Raw genomic sequence first — 15,601 nt, forward strand, 5'->3', positions numbered from 1 at the left:
TTCCCTGCTGTCTGCCTCAACTAGAGAGAAAAGCTGTTAGTTATGGAATAGGGAAAAAAACATATAGAAAAAAATCCATTTGCAACTTGGATGCTTTGACAATTTTGGATCATGCATGCAAAACATTCAACCATTCTTTTATTAGATGACAGCAAGTGAAGTTCATGCAGTTTCAGACAAAAGATTTCTGAACTAGGTATTTGTTTCCTTCACGCAAAATAATAGTTTTAAGCATTTTAGCTGTTAGCCTGAGAAAAGAAGCTGTGTCATTTTAATTTTCTTTAAATTCTGCTCCTCATGACAAACTAAACATGCCTTTCATGACTGTCAGAATATAGATTACCTCATCTACAGTGATAATGACTGACTGCTTTTCCTAAAAGGACACCCTTACATAGGAAAGAAACGAGACCAAAATGATGCACCAAGAAAATGCTGTTCAGGAGTCCGCTATAAAAGAGTTTCCACAAAGCTCCATAGGAAAAAGAAGAATGTGACCCAAAATTTAAACATGCATAGAAGAGCTGAGGGAGAAGACAGTTTGTACAGCCTTTAAAAAGTTTGCTTAATATTGAGCTGAACTCAGTAGTTCATAGGAACATAGAGAATATACAGAACATCACATAATACTAATGGTGACGGCATGCAGACACCAAAATTGTCAAAATTTGCAACCTGCATAATACCTTTGGTTGAATTGCTCCAACGGTTACCTTCAGAATAATGGGATAATGTCAACAGATTGACGCATGAACCGCCTGCACCAGATCCAAAAACAGTTATTCTTAATGGGTCACCACCAAAGAACCCAATATTTTCACTAGTCCATCGCAAAGCTTGTATTAGATCAAGGAGGCCATAATTTCCTTTTGCTGCTTGGTCCCCAGTGCTCAAAAATCCTGTGAACATAAATGAAAAAGGAAAAGGTTAGCAAGTGCACTTCTGAGTAATCCTGTTGCAATCTTCTAAGTAAGATTTCAAATACATATGCCATTAAATATTATACAACTATATAATTTTCCACATTCATTGGACAATAATTTGCAATTTTTCACTCTTCCTGAAACAAATTATTTGGTATTCACACTTCTGGCCATCACATATATATGAATGTAAGAAAGATGAAGATACACCCCAGGCAAAATACTCCTCTAAGTCTTAACAGGTCACAATGTATTACTCCCAAAGAATTCATTCTGATTGTACCAAGTTTAAGAGTAAAGGTTTAGCAAATAGATATGGTGCGTCATTTTGCAAGTGATTTGGTCATCTCTGTATTGCACTTTCATACTTAGAAGCAGCCATGAGCTTTGTGCTTGCCTGAGAGGGAAAGCTTCTCTGTAAACTGTGTTAGGGTATGTCCCAGCAACACACTCTTTTCCTTTTTTCTTCCCCCAAAATGCAGCTTATGTCACGAGATAAGCTGGGTTGAATGTGAGCAGCTCTCAGCTCCCTGAGCTCTGTCTCATAGTCATTAACCTGAGTTAACTGAATCTACATTAAATGGATAAAGACAATTTAAGCTGTTTATATGACTCTCAACTTCAAAAGATAAGAGCTCAGGGGTAATCCAGAGAGTGGAAGAATCAGTCTGGTTTATTCATACTGAAAAAAAAAAATGGCGGAACTTGTCATGCGCAGGAACGACTATTTTATACTTCCAGCAGTACCCTTGTAGTATTGCTGTTACTTTTGTCATTAGAGCCTACTGACTCTAAAAGGTGGACAATAAAACCTTTGAAGAAAATCTCTGTTGATAAAAGACATTGCTTTGCTTTCTTGCTTTTGGATCACACTTGTTGACATTTCCAATTTTCTCAGCTTAATAAACAAATGTTTAAACGACACCAGCATTATGAAATAGCCCAGCACCTCCATACGTGTATCAAACCGATTTAATGCTCACTAAATCGACAGTGCAACTGTTTTTCAGAACATACTTTGTAGAGAAATGCAACCATTACAATAATTATTTCCACATTAATTAGATACTAGTGGGTCTTCTAGTCTCATCAAAGTTCTACTGATTTAACTCTCTTGAGTGCAGCCAGCCTCCTCAAAAGAAGTTTACAGGAGTTTTTCAGACAAATGGCTCTCAGAGGAGTCCTACTGTTTTGTTATGATAATAAAAGCAGCTTCTGAGACATTTCTAAAGACAGACACGTGCATATTCATATATAAAGTGAGGATTTAACAAGAATACAGATTTGGTGCATCTGTGTGCCTATATTAATGCATATAATGAACATGTAATTTGCTATTTTATTAATATGTTGATTTGACTTCTAATGGCAAGCTTACATTTGGTATTCTGTTGTATGTATAGACATTTACACTAGCAGACCTTCACTGTAAACTGCAGTGAAAGCTAACTGGCCTTGCTGCCTTCATAGTTGAGCTGTGCTCTGTTTAGGGCAAGCAGCTTTGTTTGTGTAGGTCAATCCTGAGTTTTGTTACCATGGAGAGGGAACAGAAAAGTGGCATAAGGTGCCAGGCCAGCAATTCTCCCACTTCCAGACCTAATGGATCAAGTCTAATGGGCATAGTTCATTCACTGTAGCCATAAAAAACGTTACTCTGATACCGGACTTTAAAATAACTGCTATTCTACAACTAAAACAAGCCACATTTACTACTTAACTGCATAAAAAAAGCAAAGTAGCATCACTACCACAGAAGAAAATACCACTTTTATATTCATGGAAAACCCAGAAAGGAAATAAAAAATATAATTAATTGAGTCTCATTTTATTATTAGAGCTCATCACTGAATTTGGCTTAATATAATGTTATTTTACTCTGCTTCACTCTACTTCATTTTCTTCTGTGTAGCCAGAGTGACTGGTGTGCATGCCTGTGTGAAAGGATGGTCCCAGTTTAATTCTTCCCACACAGAAGCATTGGTTTCTGTGTTCACACTCCAGCAAAATGCTGTTTCCCATAAATAGTTTTAAGGACACAGAGAGATACGTCTTTTAATCACAAATTAATGAAAGATTCCTAACCATTCTCACTGTCTTCATCAGTATGCTTGAAGTTAAGGTATGGTACCAGTGACTGTAACAAAATTAAAGTGTAGGAATTAATATGAAATACGTAGGAATATGTATGAAATATGTAGGAATTTATATGATCCTGTGGCTGCCCATGCTGGGAAAGTCTTTCCCTATGTTTGCATAAGTATATGACTGTGAAAAATCAGTGACAAATCAGTTCATCATAATAAGCACATAAGTGACTGCACTTATTTAAGGGATTAGAAGAATGATTGACATTGGTGGTCCTGGAAACACAGGCAGAAATGAGATGAAAGCAGTACAGCAGTTACCAAAACTTTGCCCTAGACTTGCTTTGTTTTTTCCCCTTTCCCTGGCTTGCAGACTCCTTGAGCTTGTGCAGGATCTGCTCTCTGCAGAGCTACAGTGTTGATTCAGAAAGATCCTGTAGATTTCTCAAAGTGACTCTAAGGGGTTTATTAGGAAAACAGATGTTAGGGTATAGTTGAGACATAGTGATCGCTATTGGGAGAACTGGCTACCCTGGATTTCGAGAAGGCTGAGGTTCTGAATGACTTCTTTGCCTTGGTCCTCACAGGCAAAGGATCTGACCGCACCACCCAAGACTTGGAAGGCAGATGTAGGGACTGTGAGAATGAAGACCTTTGGCCCACTGTAGGAGAGGATCTGGTCTGAGACCATCTTAAAAACCTGAACGTACACAAGTCCATGGGACCTGATGAAATCCATCTGTGGGTCCTGAAAGAGCCGGCGAATGAAGTTGCTGAGCCACTGTCCATCGTATTTGAGAAATCATGGCAGTCAGGTGAAGTTTTCCCACTACTGGAGAAAGGGAAATATAACCCCCATTTTCAAGAAGGAGAAAATGGACGACCCGGGGAATTACAGACCAGTCAGTCTCACCTCTGTGCCTGCCAAAATCTTGGAGCAGATTCTCCTGGAAGGCATGCTAAGGCACATGAAAATCAACAAGGTGCTTGGTGACAGCCAGCATGGCTTCACTAAGGGGAAATCCTGCCTGACCAATTTGGTCACTTTCTGTGATGGGGCTACAGAACTGATGGACAGGGGTAGAACAGTTGATGTCATCTACCTGGACTTGTGCAAAGCATTTGACACTGTCCTGCATGACATCCTTGTCTCTAAATTGGAGAGACATCAATTTGATGGATGGACCACTCGGTGGATAAAGAACTGGCTGGATGGCTGCACGCAAAGAGTTGTGGTCAATGTCTGGCTGGAGACCAATAATGAGTGGTGTCCCTCAGGGATCGGTGCTGGGGCTGGTGTTGGGACTGGTCTTGTTCAACATCTTTGTCAGCGACATGGACAGTGGGATTGAGTGTGCCCTCAGCAAGTTTGCCAATGACACCAAGCTGTGTGGTTCGGTTGATACGCTGGAGGGAAGGAATGCCATCCAGAGGGACCTTAACACTCTTGTGAGGTGGGCTGATGCCAACCTCATGAGGTTTAACCATGCCAAGTGCAAGGTCCTACACCTGGGTCAGAGCAATCCCAGGCACAGCTACAGGCTGGGCAAAGAAGAGATTCAGAGCAGCCCTGCGGAGAAGGACTTGGGGGTGCTGGTCAATGAGAAAATGAACATGAGCCGGCTTCAGTGTGTGCTCAAAGCCCAGAAAGCCAACTGTATCCTGGGCTGCATCAAAATATGCTTCCAGTATAGGTTGGGGAACGACCTGTTAGAGAGCAGTGTAGGGGAGAGGGACCTGGGGGTCCTAGTGGACGACAGGATGACCATGAGCCAACACTGTGCCCTTGTGGCTAAGAAGGCCAATGGCATCCTGGGGTGTATTAGAAGGGCGGTGGTTAGTAGGTCGAGAGAGGTCCTCCTTCCCCTCTACTTTGCCCTGGTGAGACCGCATCTGGAGTATTGTGTCCAGTTCTGGGCCCCTCAGTTCAAGAAGGACAGGGAGCTGCTGGAGAGAGTCCAGCGCAGGGCAACGAAGATGATTAAGGGAGTGGAGCATCTCCCTTATGAGGAAAGACTGAGGGAGCTGGGTCTCTATGGTTTGGAGAAGAGGAGACTGAGGGGTGACCTTATCAGTGTCTATAAATATATAAAGGGGGAGTGTCACGAGGACGGAGCCAGGCTCTACTCAGTGGCAAACAATGATAGGACAAGGGGTAATGGGTACAAACTGGAACACAAGAGGTTCCACTTAAACTTGAGAAGAAACTTCTTCTCAATGAGGGTGACGGAACACTGGAACAGGCTGCCCAGGGAGGTTGTGGAGTCTCCTTCCCTGGAGACATTCAAAACCCGCCTGGACGCATTCCTGTGTAACATTATCTAGGTGTTCCTGCTCCGGCAGGGGGATTGGACTAGATGATCTTTCGAGGTCCCTTCCAATCTCTAACATACTGTGATACTGTGATACTGTGATACTGTGTAAAAGGAGAGTGACCAGCAGGTTGAAGGAGGTGATCCTGCACCTCTGCTCTCGTGAGACCTCACCTGGAGCATTGTGTGCAGTTCTGGTGTCCTCAACATAAAAAGGACATGAAACTGTTGGAACAAGTCCAGAGAAGGGCCACGAGGATGATCAGGGGACTGGAGCACCTCCTGTATGAAGACAGGCTGAGGAAGTTGGAGCTGCTCAGCCTGGAGAAGAGAAGGCTGCGTGGAGACCTCATAGCAGCCTTCCAGTATCTGAAGGGGGCCTATAGGGATGCTGGGGAGGGACTCTTCATTAGGGACTGTAGTGATAGGACAAGGGGTAATGGGTTAAAACTTAAACAGGGGAAGTTTAGATTGGATTTAAGGAAGAAATTCTTTCCTGTTAGGGTGGTGAGGCACTGGACTGGGTTTGCCCAGGGAGGTTGTGAATGCTCCATCCCTGGTGGTGTTCAAGGCCAGCTTGGATGAAGCCTTGGATGACATGGTTTAGTATGAAGTGTCCCTGCCCATGGCAGGGGTGTTGGAACTAGATGATCTTAAGGTCCTTCCCAGCCCTAACTATTCTATGATACTATGATTCTATGAAGGAAAAAAAAAATGCTAACACAAACTTTCTGAGAAATTTGTTTTCCTTACTCTGTATAATACACAGCTAAGTGGGAAGCAAGTAAGCCTTTGACTGGAAAATTAACATTAGAATTACAGGTAAAGCCTTAGGACAAACCCCTTCTCAGGAATGAGCTCACATCAAGTCCCAGCACTTGATGGGGAAATCTGAAATCCTTGGTAAACTATAAATATATTCCTACAAGAATCTTAAAGAATCGTTGTGAAAAGGATCTTAAAAACAGAGCAAAAGAGGAAATGTCTCCTGTTGCTAAAAGCAGACATCAGGAACCTTGCATTCAATTCAGGGAATGTGCCAGAAGGGGGAGCTTTCAGTTTATTAAAAAAAAAAAAAAAAAAAAAAAAAAAAAGGGATGTATTAGGAATATTCTTCTCATTCATCTATATTAGACAAATTATGACTTGTGTCCAGAGCAACAGCTCTGATGCTAAAGAAATATCTCACGCCTCCTCAGCAAGAACCACATTGGCTGACTTCCATATCTACACAAGATAGATGATGATTGATGTTGACTTTCATGACATGAAACATTTCTATCTCATTTTTCAGAACCATAAGAAGCCTGTTAATATCACCACCTGTTCATGCCTTTTTTCTTCCATGCAGTAATATCAGCATGGCTTAGTAGCACTCATAATGTCATGAAATCAGAGACAGGACTGATAAAATAGTTGAGGTTTTTCTTTTCAGTTTGTGGGTTTGTTGTTTTGGTTTTTTTTTTTGAGGAGTGCCTCAATACAGATAAACTCATCTAACCAAACACCTGCAGAGAAATACTTTAACACACAGCAGCATACCTCTCTGTAGGTCTGTGGGTACAAGTACTTATTCCTATTTATCACTTGGTTAAAAGAGAGATTGCAACAATATGTTTTGTCTTTATCACAAGAGGAGTTTTCAGTATGTAATTAATATAGATTCCATACACTACTATGCATTTCTGTCACTCTATCTAGATATTAAGCTAGCAATTTTGAGCCACAGAGGGGAACCTGCTGTTGCTGAAAAGGGCCAGTGCGGCTGAAAGCCTGTCTGTTTTTAAACTGTATCAGGTAGTTTATTAAAATAAATTATCTTTTTCTGCAGTTGCTGTCTTCTTATTATCCTTGGATTGCCATCTGACCAAGAACGCTGCTGTCATATGTCACCACCTTTTCCTCATGAGAAAAATTGAAGCAAATTATTTATTTTAGGTATTCAAAAAAAAAAATTGAAAAAAAAGGCTTATTTTTGCATTATTCTCAAAATAGGTAAGATTGAGTTAATTTTGTTCCATAATTAAGTCCTTCTACTGTAAATATTCCAATCATCAGCTGAATAATTGCTATTTTATAATTCTGAATGGAGAGGTTATCTCTTACTTTTATCTCCTCCAAAGGAGCAGACTCTAATAGAATTATGGAAGTGAGGATGTGGTCTTTTGTGAGTTTAAGAAAGAGATTTATTAAGCTCATTTGGACCATTTCTCTGTTACATGTCTGTTAGTAAAATAGGCAGCGTTTGCCACAACCAAGCCCTCTATTTTGAGTTAAGGTAAATTTTAATGCTTTATAGGTTTATCTGCCTGAGTAACGATTTCTGCTTGCCATTCAGACAAATATTTTTTTTCTACTATGATTCCAGCATTTTGAAAGAGTAAATAAAAGATAGCGAGTTGTGAAACTTTAAATATTTAAATATTTAAAAAAAAAACCCACCTTCATAGATTGAATTATTTTAAGCTCTGGCCTAATTTGAGCATTCAAATTCATGCAGAGGGGAAGGCCAAGACAGAACTTTTCCTAACGGAATGGACTGGTACAACTTGGTGAGGCAGTAAAAGACCAGGTGCAGGCTAGTGGGTATGAAAGTGCCATTTCACATCACAGAGAACCAAACCTTCCTTCTGATGCGTTCTGTCCATGTAAGTGTTTCATAACGCGGCAGCCATTGTGGCTGGATGAAAGTAAGGGGCAGAATGTCTTGTTCAAAAAAATAAAAATATCTGCCTGCGAGAAAATACAAAGCAACAAATGCTACTCTAAAAATAAACCACAAGAACTTATAAAAACTGGTCTGATGTGCCTAAAAGGGTTTTTTCAAAGAGCTGTGCTACTGAAAGAGTAACACTTCAGGCTTTAATACTACCCACCTGTTCAGGCATGTGTTATAATAATTTAGCTATGTTTCCAGTTACAATTCCGTATGTAGTCAAATGTGATTTTTTATTTTGTTAAAGGCAAATGTTAAATTGTACAAGTATAAATGCATCAATGCATAGTGAAAGAATGCAAGACATGTTTTGAGGGAAGAATTTATATTCCTTCTGGATTGCTAGTTCCTTGGTTAGGACTTTAGTTTGACATCCTTCATTAATACTGAATGGTAATTGCCACATACAGAAAATTTCAGTTGCCCTTTAAACTATACCTACTCAGTTAGAAATGTGAGCAAGATAAGCAAATTTTAAGCAATATGGTTAAAATTAAAGAGCACATTTATTTTCATCTCAGACATTTCTCTTGAATTTGCATTGGCTAATAATCTGAATGAATTATGTGGGCAACAGCGCTGTGAACATGTGATATTCATGAAGCAGAGGATAGTGCTCCTCACTTTGCTGACCAGCACATCCTAATATTAATAACATATTTTAGTAACGGATAAGGGGTAAGGTGACTAAAAGGACTAGGAACTCCCATAAGGAAGATACAGGATAATATAAACTATTCAGTGCAAGAAAAGTATTCCTTTCTAGACATCTGTAATATATCTCTGCTCAAGAATCAGACAAATCAAGTCTTCTGAAAGAGCTGCTCAATAAGGATTTTTGTACCAAACTCATTTAATATACAAAAAGAGTAACTGCAACATTAGCAAAGTATTCATCTGCTCCTGTAGCTTTCTGCCACACACATATTAATGATTTCAGAAGCGCAAAATTTTAGCATAGGTCCATGAGATTTGAAAAGTATCATGCTACATAATTATGCACTCTTTCTTGTCTGTTTAAGATTACAGATCCATAGAATCATAGATTTGTTTAGGTTGGAAAACATCCGTAAGATCATAGAGTCCAACCATTAACACAGTACTGCCAAGTCCAGCACTAAACCCTGTTCCTAAGTGCCATATCTGTGTGTCTTTTAAATGCCTCCAGGGATGGTGACTCCACCACCTCCCTGGGCAGCCTGGTCCAATGTTTGGTAACCCTTTCAGGAAAGGAATTTTTCCTAATATTCAATCTAAACCTCCCCTGGCACAACTTGAGGCCATTTCCTCTTGTCTTATTGCTTGTTACCAATCAAACCAACACCCACCTCTCTCAATCCTCCCTTCAGGTAGCTGTAAAGAGTGATAAGGTCTCCCCTGAGCCTCCTTTTCTCCAGCCTAAACAACCGTGGTTCCCTCAGCTGCTCCTCATAAGACTTGTGCTCCAGACCCTTCACCAGCTTCGTTGCCCTTCTTTGGACACACTCCAGCACCTCAATTTCTTTCTTGTAGTGACCAAAACTGACCACAGTATTCTACGTACAGCCCCATCAGTGCTGAGTACAGGGGGATGATTATAGATGATCATGTATAGAAGGCAAATTAATGTGTCAGAATCTTTGCAGGTGTACTTTTAAACAATTAGAAAACAAATGTTCTGTTGCAAAATATTTGTTAACAGATGTACATTGTCAGGTTGGACAGTGCTCTGAGCAACCTGATCTAGTTGAACATGCCCCTGCTCTCTGCAGGTGGTTTGGACTAGCTAACCTTTAAATGTTCTTTCCAACTCAAACCATTCTACAAGTCTGTGATTCTATATGTTATACGAACATATTTGCAAACAATTCAGTTTTCACGTCATAAAGTTAAGTGACTGGTCACATTAATTGTTCAAAAATGTATACTTTCTGATGCTGTTCCATAAACTTTATAAAATAAAATTCTAAAATAAGGACAAGTATCTTCCATGCAGATAGCCTAAACTGAATTTTTCAGCTCACAGCTCTGTCTTGGGATGTGTTAGGCTTGTGTTTCTGCAGTGATCAAGTTGTGACTATCAAAAGACCTGAATGTGACACGTAACAGTGCCCTGGTGAGTGCCAGAAAGAGTTCTGATATAAGGCCAGTTTAATTGCAAATGTTCTCTAGAGCTGTGGTTTGTTTTTTTTTCTAAGACCCTTATAGAATGAAAATCCATCCATTCAGTATAGCTAGACTATATGGCTCACTTAATAAGAACACCTCAGAAACAGAAAAGTTTCTTGTGCATAGTTGTTCCCACTATTCACATAACCTCAGTCACTTGGAAAAACTTAGGAAACAGCTCAACTACTTAACTGTCTTAATTAGGCGGTGTTACTGTAAGAACAGTACCTCAAGGTTAAGTGTATGAACAACAAATCGTGCTGCAAGTAATGCGAAACAGCTACAGTAATTCATTAACTGATAAAACTCTAAAGTGGTGCATCTGTGAAGTAGAATTGCTTAAAAATACCAACAGTACCAACTCTACTGACCAATGCTATTGCCCTAGAAGTTACTTTTGGCGATTCCCATCCATTTAACCAAAGTAAACAATTTACAGAATTGAATCAGTAAATATAAGAACTTGTAACTATATCCTTTGGAATTCTAAAAGTATATATGGAAAAAAGCTCTGATGTGCTTCTTCAGCATTGCTATTTGACTGTTGGAATTTTTAACATTCCTCCCAGAATACCAAATCCCTCTAATTAACATTATTGAAATTGCTGGAACCTACAAAAAGGCTGGCCTTTCTTTGTGGCTTTTTGAAACAATGGGAGTTTTCACTTCTTTGCATTTTCTTGGTTTCTTCTCCTGTGAGAGGACAAACTGACACTGCAAGTTACAGAAGTCCCTTGCAGCTGTTTCAGTCTGGCATCTGTCACTTGAGAGTGCTGATGAGTTACAGAAAACTTACACAGGAGGACTGCAAACAAATGTAGTGTCTCACACTAGAGCACTTAATTCCATTGTCAAAGATGTACTAGTACAACTTCACTGGGTGCAATGCAGCCCAGAGCAAGCTAACCCTCAGTCTTTTTCCAAAACACAGTTTCTCTTTCACAGGCTATATCAAAGCTCTTTAAATGACAAAAAAAAAAAAAAAAAGTGCAGATGAAGCCAGTTTTTTTCCTATCCTGGAAAGACTACCCTCAACCATTACAGAAGGAAGATGCTTAGATTTGCTATGACATTCTCGGCAAGTATCCCATAGGCTGAAACAGGCTGAGATTATAATTTCTAGCATTTTCTGAGTCTGCGAGAAGAGGATGACTGACTGCCTTTAAAGTTTCAGTAAAGAAATGATAAAAGTTTGAGTGTGTTTTCAAAATCTTTAGCTGCCTGTCCTTTACATGGCCAATGGCTATCTTCCATTCTGCCTTGTCTGTTATGTCAGGAAAGTTATGAGAAGTATCTAAAATTCTGGGTATTTTCTATATGTGAGACACTGAATCACTCCCCGTGACTACCCCATGCTTGCACAAGGGGTCAGGGTTTGGGGCAGACCCACACAATGAAGCAAGTCAATGTTTGTAAAGCACCTTGCTGGCCATTTTCTTTGCCTGCAGCACAGCACGTCACGGTGTTGTTTCTCTCCAGCTCTCCTGACCCATATGTTAAGTGTGACTGGTTAGTGGGTCACAGCTCCTGCAGTGTGTGGCAGGTTGTCAGACGTGGGACAATGACAAGAATACAAAAAGTCAGCTGTTTGTTACAGTACTGTCAGCTGCAGAGACAAGATTCACAGAAGCAATTCTCTAAGCTCAGGCAGCAGAATTGGTATCAAGGTGGGAAGCGTAAACTGATCCTTTGCTCGGCAGGCAGTTATTGCAGCCAATGTTTTGGCTTCAATACCAGAAAAAAGGGGCTTTAGCTCCCTTCTGCTTGTCAGACCCCTACTCAAAGTACAACACAGCCAGTCCCAAATGGTTACTCTCTACTAGTCCAGGTTGCTCAAAGCTCCATCCAACCTGGCCTTGAACACTTCGAGGGGTGAGGCAGCCACAACTTCTCTGGCCAACCTGTTCTGGTGCCTCATCATTCTCACAGTAAAGAATCTTTTCCTTATATCTAATCTAAACCTATCCTCTTTCAGAATAAAGCCATTCTCCCTTGTCTTATTTCCACACATCCTTATAAAAAGTTTCTCTCCAGATTTCTTGTAGGCCCTTTAGATACCAGTAGGCTGCTATAAGGTCTCCCCAGACATACTTTGAAAGAATTGCATAAGGAATAAGGCTACTTCACTAGCAGTGACCTTTAATACTGATTTCTGGATATGCTGCAAAAGGAGGAGGCTAGTCTAGTCTCAGAAATACAGCTGCAGAAACTAATTGTACAGGATTTTATGTAATATGTGCTGACACATATCAGAAAGTAGAAGTATGCCTTAAGAATTCATGAATGACATTTGGCACAGGTGGACACAAAAGACAGCTGGAGTAGGTTTGATTTGATTGTCTCTTTTTCTTCTTTAAAAACACAGGGAAAAAAAAAAGATGGAGTTTGCTACAGAAAAGAGCAGGTACCTTTGATTATTTTAGTTTTTGAAAAAATCAGCAATTCTGCCATCAACTGAGCATATGTGCCTTCCACAAGGTAAAAACCACAGTTACCAGTACACTGCTCAGTCATGTTCTAGGGCAATAGAACTTCGAGTTTGAAGTATTTTTAATTTGCATACAAACTTTCCACAGGAACAATGCTTTTATGAACCACCATCTCTGAGTAACAAAAAATATAAATAAAATCAATAGTCCCTAAAAGACAGCATAGGTAAAATCAAATCTTATTATAAAACTCAGAATAATAAAAATCAAACCCACACTGATCCTTCCAAATATACTCAGCCAAAATCCAAATGATACGGACTACATGAAAGAACAGAGAAGTCCATAACCAAAGCCATAACTTGACTTTCCTACTTGGCAGAAGAAAGTGATGCCCTGAGGGAGAGATTCTTGTCTTCACCAGGACTGAGTGCACAGCTGTTTCAGAACGACATACTTCAAGTAGTGCAATATGCGAAAATTAAGCAGCCCATAGCACATTGTGTCAAGTATCTGTCCTTCACTGTGGTCTTTCAGCATCCTCATTTTCAGTAGGAAGATCAGAAACAAAGCATCAAGATACACTAGTGTTTTATGTGATAAGCCATAATTTTTAACTTGGATGATACAATTAAAGACAGCAGCTACAAACCTGGAAAAAAATATAGTGGAGAGTTAACAAATATCAACGTTTTAATTTGCAAGACTTTAAAAGTCAAAATTGACCCATTAAAAAAGTCTGCTTTCCATTTTCTTTCAAGATTTGGGTAAAATGAGCTCATTATCTCAAGACAGCCCAGAAAATCTCTCCACCCAATATATTTGAGAAATTTTTGCTATATTATGAGCAGTGTAATAATGCAGCTACTTAGAACTACATACAGTCCAGATTCAGCTTTCAAAAGCCTCTTTTAGGTAATACATTTCAATTGATTGTTATGTGTCAGAGAACACTTTTTCTAACTTAGACCTGGAAATCATCTTTGCTGCATAATGGTTGTATGTTAGTATATATTTTCAGTAATACCATTCAGTTTTTCAGAATTTTGAATATGTATGTGGATGAGAGAAAGGATGGGTTTAATTTCACTAGAAAGGAAAACATGCATTGGAAAATATGCATTGGAAAATACACCCCCCCCCATCCCCCCCCCCATCCCCCCCCCCCCCCATGATTATGAGTTCCATTGACAGGGCAGAACCCTAATTTTTGATACTTCTTCACAGTGTTAAGATTTCCAATGAGGGTCCAATCAATGCTAATATATATTCTATGAGCTGATGAAAGGAATGTCTGAAATCTTTATGTAAAACTATATATGCAAATAACTAGTTAGAAGCCTATCAGCTATTTGAAAGTGCAATCTTTCAATCAGAACACAGAAATTATGGTGCTAATTTACTGTGAACTCAAATATTCTTATTTGAAAATAAAAAGAAAAGATTAACCATTGGACCAATTTCCCAAGAACTGTATTCAGTATGTCATCACTTGCATTTTTAAATCAGAACTGGATACTTTCTAAAAATATGTCACTGTTAGGATAAAATTTATTTCAGGAAAGTTTTATGAACAGTATAATACAGGTAGAGGTGATACCAGATAATCACAAAAATGCCTCTTTGCTTTTGAATGTGTGAGCTAAACAACATATGAGACTTCAATCATCAAGATTTGACTTCTGTAGCCTGATCAGTGCAGAGAGACCCTTTAAACGTACTTGAAATTTAAATAAACTTTGAGAAAGCCTGAGAAATAAAACTTTTCTATCCTGCTCCTTTCTCTTTTCCTCTGCCTTTCCTTGTCCCTTCCCTTATCTAAAACCTTAAATCTTATTTAATCAGTATCAACATTACTCTTTGAGTTCTGTTATTCATGTGAATTTATATATGTTCACTATGCTCTTTGAAATATACCTGGGGGCACACAATCAATTTATTGTTTGACAAGTCCTCCTGAGTACTTGGTAATATTTTTACCCCTGTGATAACAATCTGCCATGCACTCTACAGACGCTACGTGGTTGACCAGCTCCTTGATCTATCTGTGATATCACATCCCCATCTGTTTTCTTGCTGCGATAAAATATGCAATGGTAGCAAAGCAATCAGAAAGATGACATTCTGCTCTGTCTCTTTAAAAAACTAGAGGCATATTTGTCTTACTGAAGACACTTTATTTGTGGCTATCTTAGCCTACATGGAAAAATGACTTCTGTTAAGACAAAGTAAGTAGAAAAAACAGCAACACAGTTTCAGTTTGAATTGTAAAGTGAGGCATGTTGGAGGACACCATAACACCACCACAACTGTAGCACATCAGGTTTTATATATATATATATATATATATATATATATATATATATCCCCGCTTGAAATTGCAGCTGCCGTTTTGTGTTTATGAAGACAGAAATGCTGATTCTATTCTTACTCCGAAAAAAGGACTTGTCCAACAGCAAGAAAGCTAAGAAATATAGCAGGTTTTCAACTTATACTTGTGGACCTCTAAAACTCTGTGGATTACTTCTCAGGGGCCAAAGATCACTAAGAAAAGCAAACCAATTAACAGCACACACAAACATACTTTATGACCATCTGAGCCACTAAGGAAAACTCAGAGAGGTCTGTAACAAAAATATGCTGCAAACAACTATCTTCATATATAGGCTTGTGCTAGCAAGATTCTTATACAGTTTTTAATGCTATTAACTGAACGCCAGAAACATTTGTAAGAGCATATATGCCAGACAGAGACATTAAATCTGAGTTCCTGGTAAATATCTAAGAGTTCTGGTAAAATGTGAACGAAGAATTAAACTGCATCACCATATGCCTCTTACTTTCATACATGGCATCCTGCCTCTCCTAGCACAATTCTTGCTTTCTGCTGTACCTGAAATTTCCTGTTCCATAGGAGATGCTTTATCTCTTCACAATGATTTTACTGCATTGCAACGCACATTTTTTTTCTCTTAAATGCAGAGAGCTG

General features: G+C 39.2%; 1 protein-coding gene across 10 annotated transcripts in view; it reads right to left on the reverse strand.

The window, feature by feature from the left end:
• The window catches only part of NLGN1 (neuroligin 1), a 477,276-nt gene that overhangs the window by 9,894 nt on the left and 451,781 nt on the right, over window positions 1-15,601 (reverse strand). For 7 of the 10 annotated variants that reach the window (XM_061452521.1, XM_061452520.1, XM_061452524.1 and 4 more), the window contains one exon: window positions 687-899. In XM_061452521.1, coding sequence (XP_061308505.1) covers window positions 687-899 — 213 coding nt within the window. The remainder of the gene's footprint in view (window positions 1-686; window positions 900-15,601) is intronic. The other 3 variants (XM_061452522.1, XM_061452527.1, XM_061452525.1) reach the window with 1 other exon arrangement.

The sequence above is a fragment of the Pezoporus flaviventris genome, unplaced genomic scaffold, assembly GCF_033815535.1.
Source record: "Pezoporus flaviventris isolate CSIRO_AGI_PZ_B2104156 unplaced genomic scaffold, CSIRO_AGI_Pfla_v1 ptg000013l, whole genome shotgun sequence".
Classification (NCBI taxonomy): Eukaryota; Metazoa; Chordata; class Aves; order Psittaciformes; family Psittacidae; genus Pezoporus; species Pezoporus flaviventris.